Source organism: Eulemur rufifrons, chromosome 1, assembly GCF_041146395.1.
Source record: "Eulemur rufifrons isolate Redbay chromosome 1, OSU_ERuf_1, whole genome shotgun sequence".
NCBI lineage: Eukaryota > Metazoa > Chordata > Mammalia > Primates > Lemuridae > Eulemur > Eulemur rufifrons.
The window spans coordinates 85,418,507-85,433,464 of record NC_090983.1 but is presented as its reverse complement, the minus strand read 5'-3'; the positions used below and the strand labels follow the sequence as shown (position 1 = coordinate 85,433,464).

The 14,958-nt window shown below is 45.8% G+C and overlaps 1 protein-coding gene across 1 annotated transcript in view; it reads right to left on the bottom strand.

Annotated features, from left to right (window-relative positions):
• Positions 1–14,958, bottom strand: part of LCT (lactase) — a 44,919-nt gene extending 29,961 nt beyond the window's left edge. The window contains exons 1-3 of the mRNA XM_069473190.1: positions 14,316–14,958; positions 8,727–8,806; positions 3,307–3,390 (exon numbers count right to left, since the gene is read on the bottom strand). Coding sequence (XP_069329291.1) covers positions 3,307–3,390; positions 8,727–8,806; positions 14,316–14,958 — 807 coding nt within the window. The remainder of the gene's footprint in view (positions 1–3,306; positions 3,391–8,726; positions 8,807–14,315) is intronic.

Sequence of the window (14,958 nt, the reverse complement as noted above, 5' to 3'; positions counted from 1 at the left end):
TATTTAATTTTATTATTTTTTATTTTATTGAGACAGGGTCTCTGTCTTTTGCCTGGGCTAGAGTGCAGTGGCGTCATCGTAGCTCACTGCAACCTCCAACTCCTAGGTTCACACGATGCTCCTGCCTCAGCCTCCCAAGTAGCTGGCACTACAGGCATGCTCCATGACGCCTGGCTAATTTTTCTTATTTTTTGTAGAGATGGGGTCTCGCTATTGCCCAGGCTGGTCTTGAACTCCTGGCCTCAGAGATCCTCCTGCCTCGGCCTCCCAAAGTGCTAGGATTACAGGTGTGAGCCACGGCGCCCCACCTGACTTCACTTTAACTTACCTTTTCTGGGAGGTCAGGGTTTGGTCATTTTTCCCACACTATCTTTTTCCTCCTCTGAGCCATTAGAAGCTACCAAGAGACACCAATAGCAAGTACTTTGAAAGGAGCCAGGCACATGCTTTGTTTTCTCATAGCCACCTGGGACAATGTCCCTTCTTTACAGGTGAGGTGACTGAAGCTCCAAGAGGCTGAGTGAGGTGTCCGTGCCGCACAGTTACAGGGACTGCGACTCCACGCAGCCCTCATCCTTCCCTGTGTGGGGTCAACGCAGGGGAGCCAGAAGACCGAGGGTGGCATGCACAGGGAGCCCAGGGGTTTTCCTTCCTGAACGATCAATATGCAGAGGGGGCAGCCTGTGCCATCCCAGGACTGGGGAGCTAGAGGAGCCTTGGAAGCCCCCGTCCTGCCTCCTGCCAAGTGGAGAATTCCCTGGGTGAGCAGGACCTTTTCTGATAAGTGGATGTGGGCCCCCCTTGTGTGCCTCCTGCAGAATTCAGAACCTGGGGGTGCACCCTGGCTCTTCATCGGGGCGCTGGGTCTGAAGACAGCCCAAGGACAACCTGAGACAGCTGGGAGCCTGTTGGGGAGGCTCAGGGAGGGCCGTGCAGGTGCCCTGGGAGAGGGAGGGAGGGAGCAGGTGCCTGCCTCTCCCTGCACTGCCTCCGCCCTCTTCCCTCGCAGCCCAGGGAAGAGGCCCCTTCAAGAGCAGGGAAGGTGTGTGGGGAAGGAAGCCATGGGCATCGTGATTCAGGCTCCTGGGGACACAACTCAGCCCCTCTCCCCAGGGAGCGCTCAGCTGTCCTTCCCGGCCTGGGTGTGGTAACCGGGCATGGGAAATGCCGGGGACCTGCAGCGAGCATCCCAGAGAGGGACGGTCCCCTCCCCGGCCCAGCTGTCGTCAGCTGTCATTCTGAATCTTGGAGGCTGCATCTGGGCTGTCAAGTGCAGCATCTGGATTTGAATTCCTGCCCAAGGAAATAAAAGGAATGAAGACCTGCTGCAGGGGGCAGCGAATGGCTGCTACGTTGGTTTGAGTTTTACTGTTTGGCTGGCCGGCCACAGACTGAAGTTTCACAGCTTTATCCAGACATGGGTAGGAGGGGGTCTTGGGGAAGCCCGGTACACCACATCCTCAAGCCCAGACAGTGCCGGTGCTCCTGCTGACTGTCTCTCAGAGGCTGTGCTGCCCCTGCATAGTGGAGATGGCTTTAAAATGTGAACCTGTTAGCTTAGCAACAAGCTCTGGTTAATTCCTCAAGGAGGACAAAAGACAGATCTAGCCATCACAGACACAGCAGACCTGGAAGACACCGCAAAGTTGTTTAGGGCCCAGAAATCTCGTCAGCAAGCCCACAAGTGCAGGCTCAGGGTCTCAAGGAAGTTCAGGTTCAGGTGAGAAAGTGTTTATAAAAATAACAAAAATTGATCATATGTGATGTTTTAAAAATATTATACCACCCTGATTATAATAGTCCCTATACCTTGGACTTATTTTTGTTTGGAAAGGCAGTGTGATGTCTTAGAATGAGAAAGTTCTGATAATTTTATTTTATTTTATTTCCCATTTAGGTCAAGAGGTGAAAGAGAAAGTCCTGATTTAAATCCTACCTCCGGAACCAGGCACCGTGGCTGGTGCCTGTTATCCCAGCTACTCAGGAGGCCAAGGTGGGAGCATCACATGAGCCCAAGAGTTTGAGACCAGCCTGGACAACATAGTGAGACCCTTGTCTCAAAAAAAAGTCCCATCTCTGAGGCCCACTACCCAGTGTCTGTCCTGGGTTAATTTCCTAAACCTTAGGGTGTGTTGTGACGGTTGGAGATAATGTGAGGATAGAGCGCCTCACAGGGTGTCTGCCGAGCACTAAAACCACACAGCTATTTCTCAAATGTCTCCTGGATGCATCTACTGTCTTTGATTAGATCATCTTATTGATCTAAATAACAAAAGCAGCTCTGCAAAATGGAGGTTCCACATAGCTGAAGTGCTGAGCATTTGACATGACTGAACTGGGCCTTTAAACAGATAATTCCTCAGGTAAACCATCCTTCGTGGAGGTGGAGGTGGCAGGATTCTAAATCAGAGGCCATGGGGCTGCAGGCCTGCCTCCGAGGCACAGGGCTGAAAGCACAGGGGAGTGGCTTTGTGCCCAAACCCGCAGAGGCAAGAGGTCAGACATGGGTGAATTCCAGAGGTCAGACGTCACTCGAGAGGCCCAGAGAAGGCAGCTCTTCAGGGTGAGTATGGGGATACTGCTAGGACTCGGAAGGTCCCGGAGAAACCACTGGGCGTCACCAGGTAAACCTTGCCAGGAGACGGGGGACTAGCTGCAACTCCAGGGAATGAAGCAAGCAAGTTGCACAGCAGTGACCAAGCATAAGAGAGAAACCTGATACTTGGATAGGAGGCTCCTAACATACTTTCTGTACTTTCCGTAACGAGCCAGAATGGTTAGACTTGAGAAAAACAATACCGGGTACTGGAAGGAGAGTCCTGTGCTCACTGGGAGGTCCCAATGGCTGGGATCTGACTTAATAGACCTGCCTGTGAAATGTTTCTTTTTTAAAGAAACTGTGGCAAAATAGACATAAACGTAAAATCTTAACCATTTGAAAGTGTACAGTTCAGTGGCGCTAAGCAGATTCACAGTATGGGCAGCCATCACCACCACTGAATCGTCTGTTTAAAACTCAGAGTGAACACTGGAATTTCGCTTCCTAGTAGATTTCTACACGCGAGAGTGGAAGATCCATGTCAGTGTTTACCTTAACATTCTAACCCCCGTTACGCTTTCTAGGAGAGACTGCCCAACACCTGACGCTCTCTAGGGACACTGTCAGTGGACCTGTCCCCAGGTGCCATCAGCAAGTCTCTAACTGCTGACGGAAGGTCAGCGTACGCAGCAGCCAGAGCATCAAACGTCTCACGCGCTCTCGGGAACCTCGCCATGCACATCAGTGTGGAAAAGGGCTCCACTTACCTGCAATTCACTGAGCTTCTGTGGCAGACTCGCCTCATTTTGGCACTCGTAAGACAAATCAAGAGAGAGGAAATCGACCGCGTCCTAGAAATAAGCAAACAGGGTCATCGGAGCCTGAGCCTTTCCAAGACAGAGGGCTGCTCTGAGGGCTCTTTTCTGCTTCTCCCCTCATCGCTGAACTGAACACTCCAAAGTGGGGTTTTCTAAGGGCACAGGTGGGACGGGTGAGAATGTGCGTAGGGTGTGCCTGTGTCTGCGTGTTGTTGGGAATCCATCATCTGTGTGCCCAGCCCAGTGTCCGGCACACAGGAAGCACACGCTGTGTGCATGGTAGGTGGTGGTGGGCTCCCACCAGTGCAGGGGAGCTCCCGGGGACGGAGTGGAGACCGGCACTGCCCCGCAGCCTCCTCCACACGGCCCTCACAGCTGGCCAGGCTGGAGGCGGTGGAGCCCAGCCAGCCATTGGGCTACACACTGATCTCTGTGGACCCCACTGGGTTTTGGGGTTTTGTTTTAATTTCAGGACACAGTTTGAAGTCCAACCCAGTTAGCCCCACCCTGGCCCACTCTGTCAGCTGACAGCACAGCCCTCACGGTCCTGGTTGCTGACACCCCTCCCCACACTTGCAATACCTTGTGCCCTGCCTCTGGTCTGCACGTGCTCGAACGACTTCAGATTCACAGAGTCTAAACACACGAACACGCCGCTGTGATTCTTTCCCCTCTTCCTCCACTACCTCCCTCAGTGAGCCTGGCTGGCTGTCCGTCTCTATCCTTGTCGTGATTAGATCATTGCCTGTCCTCTTCCTCTCATAGATCACCTGTTCCTTACCTACGGATAAGGACCGTGGGTGATGGCATCTGCTCAGAACCGAGTGCTCTGCAGACCTGTGATAACTGGCCCACCACTGGGGCCCTGGTGCTTTCCCAATCAAGCTATCCTGTGTTTACTAAAGACGCCACACACTTGCTCCCTGCCGGCAAGTATCATTCCAATTTTCCAATTTCCTTGCAGCTCTTGCTTCTGCTCGTCCGTTCCATACAACACATAATCATTGAGTTCCTACTTCTGAAACCACTGTGCCGGGTGCCGGGGATGGAGATTCTCATTTAAAGATGAATAAGATCCACAGAGACTTATAATTTAGTAGGGAGGTGATTACATGAAGAAAAGGCAGAACGGTGGGAGTGTCATAAGAAAAGCCCATACCAGGTGACAGGATCATGACAGCCGACTAGGCCAGGTAGTATGTGCCTCCTCCATGGAGAGAAACCAGTGCAGTTAGAATTCTCACATTTTGAACAGATTGTCTAGGAGAGAATGCTAGGATTCACTAGGGAAGCACCAAAAGTGGGTGAGGAGAGGGTTCAGGACAACTTGCTTGACTGGGGACTGGCTAACCGCTGAAAGAAGCTCCTGGATATGGGGAAACAGTAAAAGAGAAGCCCCCAGGGCTCCATTCACCTAGATGAGCTTTTATGATCTTGGCTACAAGAGAACCCCTCGACCCATGCAGGTCTCCGACCTAACACAGGGAGCTACTAGGAGATTGCACAGAGACGTTGCTCCAGAGAGCAATGTCTGGCAGCTGTGGGACTGGGGACCAGCCTGCCCAATCCACTGGTAGCTACCAGTAACACCAGTATGGACCATTTGGGCCCTACTGGGTGATTCTACCACCGCTACTGCCACATCTCACATCACACTAGCTGCTCAGGGAACTGAGACCCTGCCCACATCCCCAGCCCTCTGCTCCCACTTCTACCTTCTGAGCAAGCCACCTGAAGGCCCAAGAATTTGGCCTCCAGGACACACTAACACTGCTGCCAGCATCAGCTGCTCTGGGGCCTAAAATCAGGCATACTCATTCCACTGCTTCCACCACTGGGGCCCAAAGACTGGCTCAGCTGCCATTCAAGTGCCCGGCAAAACTTCATTGCAGGCTCACCTAATAACTGTTCCCTAAATCACCAAGGAAATTACAAACACCACTTGTGTGGTACACAGGTACCACCCTGTGTACTGCCTAAGAAATCATACAAAGATCACACTACAAGAGAAAGCCAAAATCAAAGCCAAAGTGTCCTACTCAACCAAAAACATACATACACCTTCAGGAAAAAATTCTCCCCTTTGAAAGCAATTTAAAAAAATCAGAACAAGCGACTGCTACATCAGATGTGCACATATCAACAAAAGGACACAGGAAACATGGAAAAAGCAAGGAAATATGACAACATCAAAGGACCATAACAATTGTCCAGCAAAAGATCCCAATCAAAAAGTATTCCTCATAATTCCAGATAAAGAATTCTAAATAGTGATTCTGAAGAAGTTCAATGAGATGGAAGAGAAATCTGAAAACCAATGCCAAGAAATCAGAAAATCAATTCAGGACATGAATGAGAAATTTACTAAGGAGATAGATATCATTAAAAAAAACAAATTCTGGAGCTGAAAAAGTCAATGAAGGAAATACAAAACACATTCAAAAGCTTTAAGAATAGACTAGGACAAGCAGAAGAAAGACTCTCAGGACTTGAAGATGGGCCTTTTGAAACAATCCAAACAAAAATAAGGAAAAAAGAATAAAAAAGAGTGAGCAAAGCCTTTAAGATGTCTGGGGCTACATAAAGCAACTAGACTTACAAATTATAGGTATTCCTAAGGGGAAAGAGAGATCAAAAAATTTAGGATATCTATTTAAGAAAACAATTGATGAAAAATTCCTAGGACTACCAAGAGAGTTAGACATTCAGAATCCCCAGGAAAATATTAATACATTGCAAAAAGGCCTTCACCATGGCATATTATAATCAGAATGACTAAAGGAGAGATGAAAGAGAGAATTTTTAAATTAGAAAGAGAAAAGCATTTAGTCACCCATAAAGGAAACCCCATCAGACTAACAGCAGATTTCTCAGCAGAAGCCTTATAGGCCAGAAAAGAATGGGATGGCATTTTCAAAGTGCTGAAAGAAAAAACCTGCCAGCCAAAATTTTATATCCTGCCAGACTAAACTTCATAAATGAAGGAGAAAAAAAGTCTTTCCCAGACAAGCAAACACTGAGAGAATTTGTCACCAGTAGATTGGCCCTACAGAAAATGTTCAAAGGAATATTAAACATGGAAACAAAAGGACAATATTCACCACCATGAAAACACACTAAAATATAAAACTCACAGGTCTTATAAAATAGTCACACAAAGGAGGAAGAGAAAAAAATTAAATGGCAACATAACAGAAGTTCAGCAAATCACAAAGACAAAAACAGAGAAAAAGAAATTCTAAAACAACTAGAAATCAACTAACAATATAACAAGAACAAAGCCTAACATATCAATATTAACCTTGAATGTAAATGGATAAAATGTTCCACTTAAAAGATACAGACTGGCAGAATGGATTTTTTTTTTTTTTTTTCTGAGACAGAGTCTCACTCTGTTGCCCAGGCTAGCGTGAGTGCCGTGGGTCAGCCTAGCTCACAGCAACCTCAAACTCCTGGGCTCAAGCAATCCTCCTGCCTCAGCCTCCCGAGTAGCTGGGACTACAGGCATGCGCCACCATGCCCGGCTAATTTTTTCTATATATATATTTAGCTGTCTATATAATTTCTTTCTATTTTTAGTAGAGACAGGGTCTCGCTCTTGCTCAGGCTGGTCTCGAACTCCTGAGCTCAAACGATCCGCCCACCTCGGCCTCCCAGAGTGCTAGGATTACAGGCGTGAGCCACCGCGCCCGGCCCAGAATGGATTTTTTAAATGATTAACTATATGTTGCTTACAAGAAACTCACCTTACCCATAAAGACACATATAGATTGAAAGTAAAGGAGTGGAAAAAGATATTCCATGCACTCAGAAACCAAAAGCAAGTGGGAGTAGCTATACTTATATCAGATAAAACAGACTTTAAATCAAAAACAGTAAGAAAAAAAGATAAAGATGGTCATTATATAATGATAAAGGAATCAATCCAGCAAGAGGCTATAACATGGATATTAAGAACAGGTAGGGCCGGGCGCGGTGGCTCACGCCTGTAATCCTAGCACTCTGGGAGGCCGAGGCGGGTGGATCGCTCGAGGTCAGGAGTTCGAGACCAGCCTGACCAACAGCGAGACCTCGTCTCTACTAAAAATTAGAAAGAAATTATCTGGCCAACTAAAATATATATAGAAAAAATTAGCCAGGCATGGTGGCGCATGCCTGTAGTCCCAGCTACTCGGGAGGCTGAGGCGGTAGGATCGCTTAAGCCCAGGAGTTTGAGATTGCTGTGAGCTAGGCTGATGCCACGGCACTCACTCTAGCCTGGGCAACAGAGTGAGACTCTGTCTCAAAAAAAAAAAAAAAAAAAAAAAAAGAACAGGTAGAAGTTTGCTGGAAGAAGGTTTGAGGAAGGTAGGAGGACAGAAAGGACATCAAGTAGGGAATGCAGGAGAATAGGAAGCAAGCTTAACATACACACTGGGTAACACAGAAGATGAGGACAGAGCAAAAGACACACACACACCTAGACACTTTGGAAGGCCCCGAGGCATTTGTACCAATTCAGGGGAGTGTGGCTTCCCAGAATGGAATTGGTCAGAACTGTGCTTTTAGAAGACCACCCAGAAGCACTGCATAGCATGGACTGGGGGCAGAGAGACCAGTTCAAAGGCTATTGCTCTACAAGCATTTTTCTGATCAGCACTTTGGTCTCCTGAGTTCATTCCGGACAGCAGTATCGCCCTTTGTAAACTAATTTAGGTGGCATTCTGGCCATGCAATTAGCCTGGGAGTTGTCTATTCAGAATCTTATCTCTGAATAAGATTCAGAGTTTTATCATACCTGAACTGGTAAATCTGAAGACTGGACCCTGAGACGTGAGGCTCCACCACAGCGGAGATGCCAGTGAGCAGCATAGTGTCTCTACAGCACCTTGTTGATGCCACAGAACTGCAGAAACCTGCTCTTTTCTGATGGCTTTTCACACCGCCCAGTAGCCAAAAGGGGGCCAAAGCTGTTGATGTCTCAGATGTTTTAATTTTTCTTTTAAAAATTACAGTGAAAAGTGACAGAGGATATAGGAACCAGGATGAGCACTCTGGGGAGCACATTTGAAAAACTCATCTACCCTTGTATCTGTTTTGCTATAATCTGATCTCTTGTCAGTTATTAATATTTCGGATTCTTAAGAAAAAATCAGGGCAAGCAGAGGCATTTGGCTTCTTTCTGTAGGTAAGTTGACGCTTGACCAAGCAAGAGCTGGGGCTACAAGGTTTTGTTTTTAAAGTAATTAATAAATCTACAGGACAAATGCCACTCATTCTGAGGCTGTTATAAAAATACCACACCAATAGACAAAAACTTCTCTTGTTTCTAAAAATTAAAATTGCAATTCTCCTCAAATGTTGCAGTTATATCTCTGGGCTGTCCTCACCTGGACAAGGGCAGATGTTGTTGGCTCCAACAGGAACTCCGAGATCTCTTCAGCTCGCAGGACAGCAGAGAGCTTTCCGCCTGAAACCGACAGAGACACCCACAGAGGTGAGCGTGGGCAGGAGGCTCTGACCATGGAAGCCACGGGGGATTCATTTCCTATGGACCTTTCTATTGGGTGTTCACCAACTTTAAAAAGGATTTTGGAAGAAATTACCCGATTTTACTTCAGCTGGAACATTTTAGAAAACAAGGTGGTTTAAAAAAACAATGTCCTGTTTGAGAATGTTTTATATCAATCAGGACTACTAAATGCAAATGCAGAGCACTTGGAAAAGTCCTTCAGAGTAAAAACGATCACCCTGCCCTGCCACCAGTGAGGGAAAGGAGGCAAAGACAGAACTCCTTCCTAAATTTCTTTTTGAAGGTGGGATGCTTTCAGGAAACTGCTGGTAGGAGAGCCCCCACTGTGTGCTGAGGCGGGAAACAGAGAAATGTAAGCATGTGCAGCTTGTACACAGCTGCTTTGACATTACATGATATGTGGTTCTCAAACTTTTGTGCATGTTAGACTCACTGTGATTGTTTTTTTTTTTTTTTTAGAGACAGAGTCTCACTTTGTTGCCCAGGCTAGAGTGAGTGCCGTGGCGTCAGCCTAGCTCACAGCAACCTCAAACTCCTGGGCTCAAGCGATCCTCCTGCCTCAGCCTCCCGAGTAGCTGGGACTACAGGCATGCGCCACTATGCCCGGCTAATTTTTCTATATATATATTTTTAGTTGTCCATATAATTTCTTTCTATTTTTAGTAGAGACGGGGTCTCGCTCTCGCTCAGGCTGGTCTCGAACTCCTGACCTTGAGCGATCCACCCGCCTCGGCCTCCCAGAGTGCTAGGATTACAGGCATGAGCCACCGCGCCCGGCCACACTGTGATTGTTAAAATACCCATTTCCAGGTCCTGCCCTCAGAGATCTGGAGTCAGAAGATTGGACTGGGCCCAGGAAAATGCATTTTAACACGCTTCCAGGGTGATCCTGGTACCGTGGTCCTCAGACCACCATTCGAGAAACACTGTGGCGGGGTTGGGATTCCTCAGGTGCTTTGTATTGCTGTCTAACTCTTCCACCCACATAAACCTTCAACCCACACCGGATGTTCCTTGAGAGCAACACTTGAACATCACTTTAATCACTCCAAGTATCAAGCTTAGGACTGGGTGCATGGAAAGTGCTCAGACCTGCAATTTGGAAACACAAAACAAAAACTGAATAAAACCAGAGTTTGAGACAAACTATAGGACTACAGGACTGACTTCCCTTTCATTGAAATCCTCTACAGGAGGAAGATATCCCTGGCCAACGCAACCACAACTAACAACCACTATCAACTACCGCAGTGCTTATTTCGATAAGCGTAGTGAAACCGTGAAATCCTCTGGGCAAGGAAGGAATATCACGTGAAGACATTTAGTCTTCATTCTGATAAGATAATGTTGTTTGCTAGTTATTTAATGATTGCACGCAACATCATTTCATAGTCCATAGAGTCGCACACTTCAGCCCATCGTCACACCAGTGCACATAGAACACATGTTCTCAGCCTGTGCTTAACGTTTCAGTATGTGCAACATAGTATCATTTGTGGACCAAGGAAGCGAACACAGGTATAGTCAATCCCTAAGCACCATTAACCCACAAATCATTTGTATGTGATTTTGCAAGCTGTTTTTGTGTGTGTGTGTGTGTGTGTGTGATAGAATCTCACTCTGTTGCCCGGGCTAGAGTGCCATGGCGTCAGCCTAGCTCACAGCAACCTCAGACTCCTGGGCTCAAGCAATCCTTCTGCCTCAGCCTCCCGAGTAGCTGGGACTACAGGCATGTGCCACCATGCCCGGCTATTTTTTTTCTCTATATATTTTTAGTTGTCCAGATAATTTCTTTGTATTTTTAGTAGAGATGGGGGTCTCGCTCTTGCTCAGGCTGGTCTTGAACTCCTGAGCTCAAGCAATCCACCCTCTCAGAGTGCTAGGATTACAGGCGTGAGCCACCACGCCTAGCCTGTTTATTTTCTAATTGGCAGTAAATGTAAATTTATTTCTTTAACATATATTTTTTAAAAAAAGAGGGTGAATGTGCTTTATTTCTTAAAATGCCACCTTTTCTGTAATTGAAAGAAATTTTTATTTGAAATAGTTGGCTTTGTACCAATAGGCTTTTTTTTTTTTTTTTTTTTGAGACATGGTCTTGCTCTGTTGTCCAGGCTGGAGTGCAGTGGCATGGTCACAGCTCACTGCAGCCTCAAACTCCTGGGCTTAAGCGATCCTCCTGTCTCAGCCTCCCATGTAGCGGGAACTACAGGTACGTGACATCACCCAGCTTATTTTTCTACTCCTTGTAGAGATGAGGTCTTGCTATATTGCCCAGGCTGGTCTCAAACTCCTGACCTCAAGCAATCTTCCCACCTTGGCCTCTCAAAGTGCTGGGGTTACAGGCATGAGCCACTGTGTCTGACCCAATAGGTAATTGTGGACACTACAAGGGAGGAAAGTCATGGACAGACAAATAACAAACAGTATATTTAGCACAATGGTAACCTGGGGCGGGGAGTGGGAGATGGGATGGGGCGAACAGTGATATAGTTTGTTTTGTTTTGTTTTATAAACCTTCACCCCCCCACCTACTTTTGTTATTGTTGTTGAGGTATAATTTACATACCATAAAATTCACCTCTTTTAAAGTGTACAGTTCAGTGGTTTTTAGTTATATTCATGAAGCTGTGCAACCATGTTCACTACCTAATTCCAGGACATTTTCTTCACCCCCAAAGAAATCCATACCCACTAGCAGTTGCTCCCCACGCCCTGGACAACTGCTAATCTACTTTAGTGTCTCTGTAATTTTGCCTATCTGGACATTTAATGTAAACGGAATCATATAGTATGTGGTCTTTTGTGACTGGCTGCTTTTACTAGCAAGTTTTCAAGGCTCATCCGTGTCATAGCGTGTAGCATGTATGAGCACTCCATTCCTTTTCATGGCTGAATTCTATTTCACCATATGGATATATCACGCTTTACTGATCCGTCAGCTGATGGACATGAGGGTTGTTTCCACTTTTGGTTTTTATGAGTAATGCTGCTATGAATGTTTGTGTATCAATTTTTGTCTGGACATCTGCTTCCATTTCTTTTGGGCAGATACCTAGAAGAGGAATTGTTAAGCTGTATGGTGACTCTGAAGTTGCACTTTGTGAGGAGCGGCCAGACTGTTTTCCAAAGCAGCTGCACCATTGTTGGCTCCCACCAGCAGTGTATAGAGGTTCCAATTGCTCCACATTGTTGTCAACATTTTTTACTGTCTGGCCTTTCTATTACAGCCATTCTCCTTGGGTGAAGCCAGTATCCTGTTATATTTTAGTTGTTGGATTGAGTAGTTGGTTTATTGGTATTTGTCATAGTATTTTGCTTTTAACCAACATACTATATAACCTTTTTGGTGTATAATATATAATATCTTTTTAAAAGAACAACAAATCTATAAGATTGGACTTAAAAGGGAGGAGAGAATGAAGAGAGAGAGAGAGGGAGAAGAAAATCCCCTTTTAGAACAGTAAGAAGATTGAAAAGGGAATTTATTTTGTGTCTTGCATGATGTCAGGGGCAGATAGTCAGGTGATATTGGTGAAACACAAAATGAGAGCTAGGAGGAATGAGCAGAAGAAAAGTAAAATAGGAGTTTTTCAGTAGAATTGCAGCCCACAGACATCTCTCTACATTTATTTGTTTACCTGCCCCAAGGTAGTCTTTCCCAAGAATTCAGTAACTCCTCCTCTCTGCTCCTCAGTTCCCTCTTCTCCAAACCTCCCAGCTTGCTTCCTCACTCCCTCCAATCTGCTCAAATGGTGCCCGGAGAACAGCCGTCCTGGTGACTGTCTAAACACCTCCATCACCCTCACTCTCTCTTCTCTTACCCTGCCTTTAAAAAAAGAAATTGTAGTAAAATACACATCGTATTAAATTATGTATACATGTTAACTATTTTTAAGTATACAGTTCAGTAGTGTTAAAGTATATTCACATTGTGCAACCAATCTCCAGAACTTCTTTATCTTGCAACATAGAACCTCTGTACCCACTAAACAACTCTTCACTTTCCCCCTACCCCAGCCCCTGGCAACGGCCATTCTCCTTTCTGTCTCCATGAATTGAACTCCTCTTGGTTCCTCATATAAGTGGAACAGTTTTTGTCTTTTTGTGACTGGCTCATTTCACGTAGCATAACATCCTCAAGGTTCATACATGTTGTAGCATGTGTCAGAATTCCCTTCTTTTTAAAGGCTGAATGATAGTCCATTATATGTATATGCCACATTTTGTTTATCCTGTCATCTGTTAGTAGACTTCCACCTTTTGGCTATTGTGAATAATGCTGCTATGATGCCATTTTTTTTTTTAACACAAAAAATGTTTAACCTCTCTATAATAAAATACATGCAAATTAACAATACAAGGAGATAAGTTTCCAGCTGTCAAATTAGTAATAATAAAAATAATTATAGCATTTAAAACTGGCAGAATGGGGTCAGAAGACTAATTTTATAATTATTGGTACAAATTATTATATATTTTTTGGAAATCATTTAGCATCATGCTTTAAAGTCTTAAAGAATGCAGATCTTTGCACCCAGTAATTTCAATTCTAAGAACCTATCAGAAAGAATTTATCAGAAGGTGGTCAAGAATTTATATATAGGAATGTTCATTGCAACATAATAATTATAATAGTGAAAATTAGGATAAACATATAAGAATGAGAGAAATATTTTAAACTTTATGATCCATTCATATGATGGGAACCTATAAGACCACTGAAGATCATGCTTTCAAAGAGTTTTTAATTAAATGAGAATATACTTATAAAATATGTTAAGTTTAAAAGGCAGAACATACAAGTGTGCATATATATTATAAACTATATATACAAATATATATACAAATATATATACAGTATATAATAAAAATAAGAAAGCATATATAATCCAAAATTGGTTCTTGAAATGGGTGTACCTAACATTCACTTAGGGGATTAATTAAAATCACAAATATCCCGGTTCTGCCTAGACCTACTGAATCAGAGTCTCAAGTCACCTATGAAGCAGGAATACGAACGGTTACGCTTGTCTCACCACCCATCCGTGTATCATTATATTATCTTGCTGGAACGTGAGCTCCAACTGGAACGGTTGCTGCTCTTCCTAAGGCAAGGGCAGCTGAGGGAGAAGCACCTGCAGCCTTGAACCCTCGGCAGAGTCAGGGAGGCAGGACAGTGGAAGGGAAGGACAGAAAGGCCATCAGGGGTTGCACAACTCAAGGATGGGCAAAGGAGAGGCCGAGCATTATGCAGTATAAGCTACCCCTTCCCATCTCGGCGGGGAAATCACTACAGTACCAGTTTCTCGGTGATGCATAGATACGAGAGGACCTCTGGTGGTGAGCGGGAAGAAACGCCGAATCCTGCTTTCAGGAGCGGGGCGGGGCAGGTGGGTGATGAAGGCTGCCGGTGCGTCAGCCACCAGGGCCCACGTGTACTCACCCTGAGAAGCGTATTTTTCGTGGTAAATCTCGTAGGCTTTTCTGTGGGCATCAGTGAGGGTCTGGAGACGTGAAGCTCTTGATTCCTGGTGGGGAAGCTCCATGATCACGCCCTCCAAGTCACTAAAGGTGAACCAGATGCCAGCTAGGTCCCCAAAGGAGTGGAAGGCGAATGTGGCGTAGTCTGCGAAGAGATCAGCGAAGACGTCGCTCCTCCCGGCCGCGCTGGCAGGGAGGCGCTGGTGGTGCAGCACGACCATGGGCTGGAGCCCCGCGCTCTGCAGGGCCTCAAGGAGTCGCCGGTAGCACTGCACTGTTGTCTCGTCTGGGTTCTTGGCGCTTCCCGCTGGGAGAAGCTGTGCCCATGACAGAAATACTTTATAGTGGGTGATCTCACTGTCACGAAGACTGCTGAAGTACTCTGGCAGGACAGTGGGCAGTGGCTGGCGACATACATAAATGCCCTTGTCCCCTGCTACAAAATCAGAACCCTGGTTTCCCAGCGGACTGCTCAGGTTGTGCAGTAAGTCATTGGTGAGAGGACCCGCGGCGGAAATGAAATTTCTATCAGATTCCCAGTCTGCCCCCCAGCATGGAAAACTTAGGAGGAGCACAGAAAAGACTACATTCCAAGACAGCTCCAT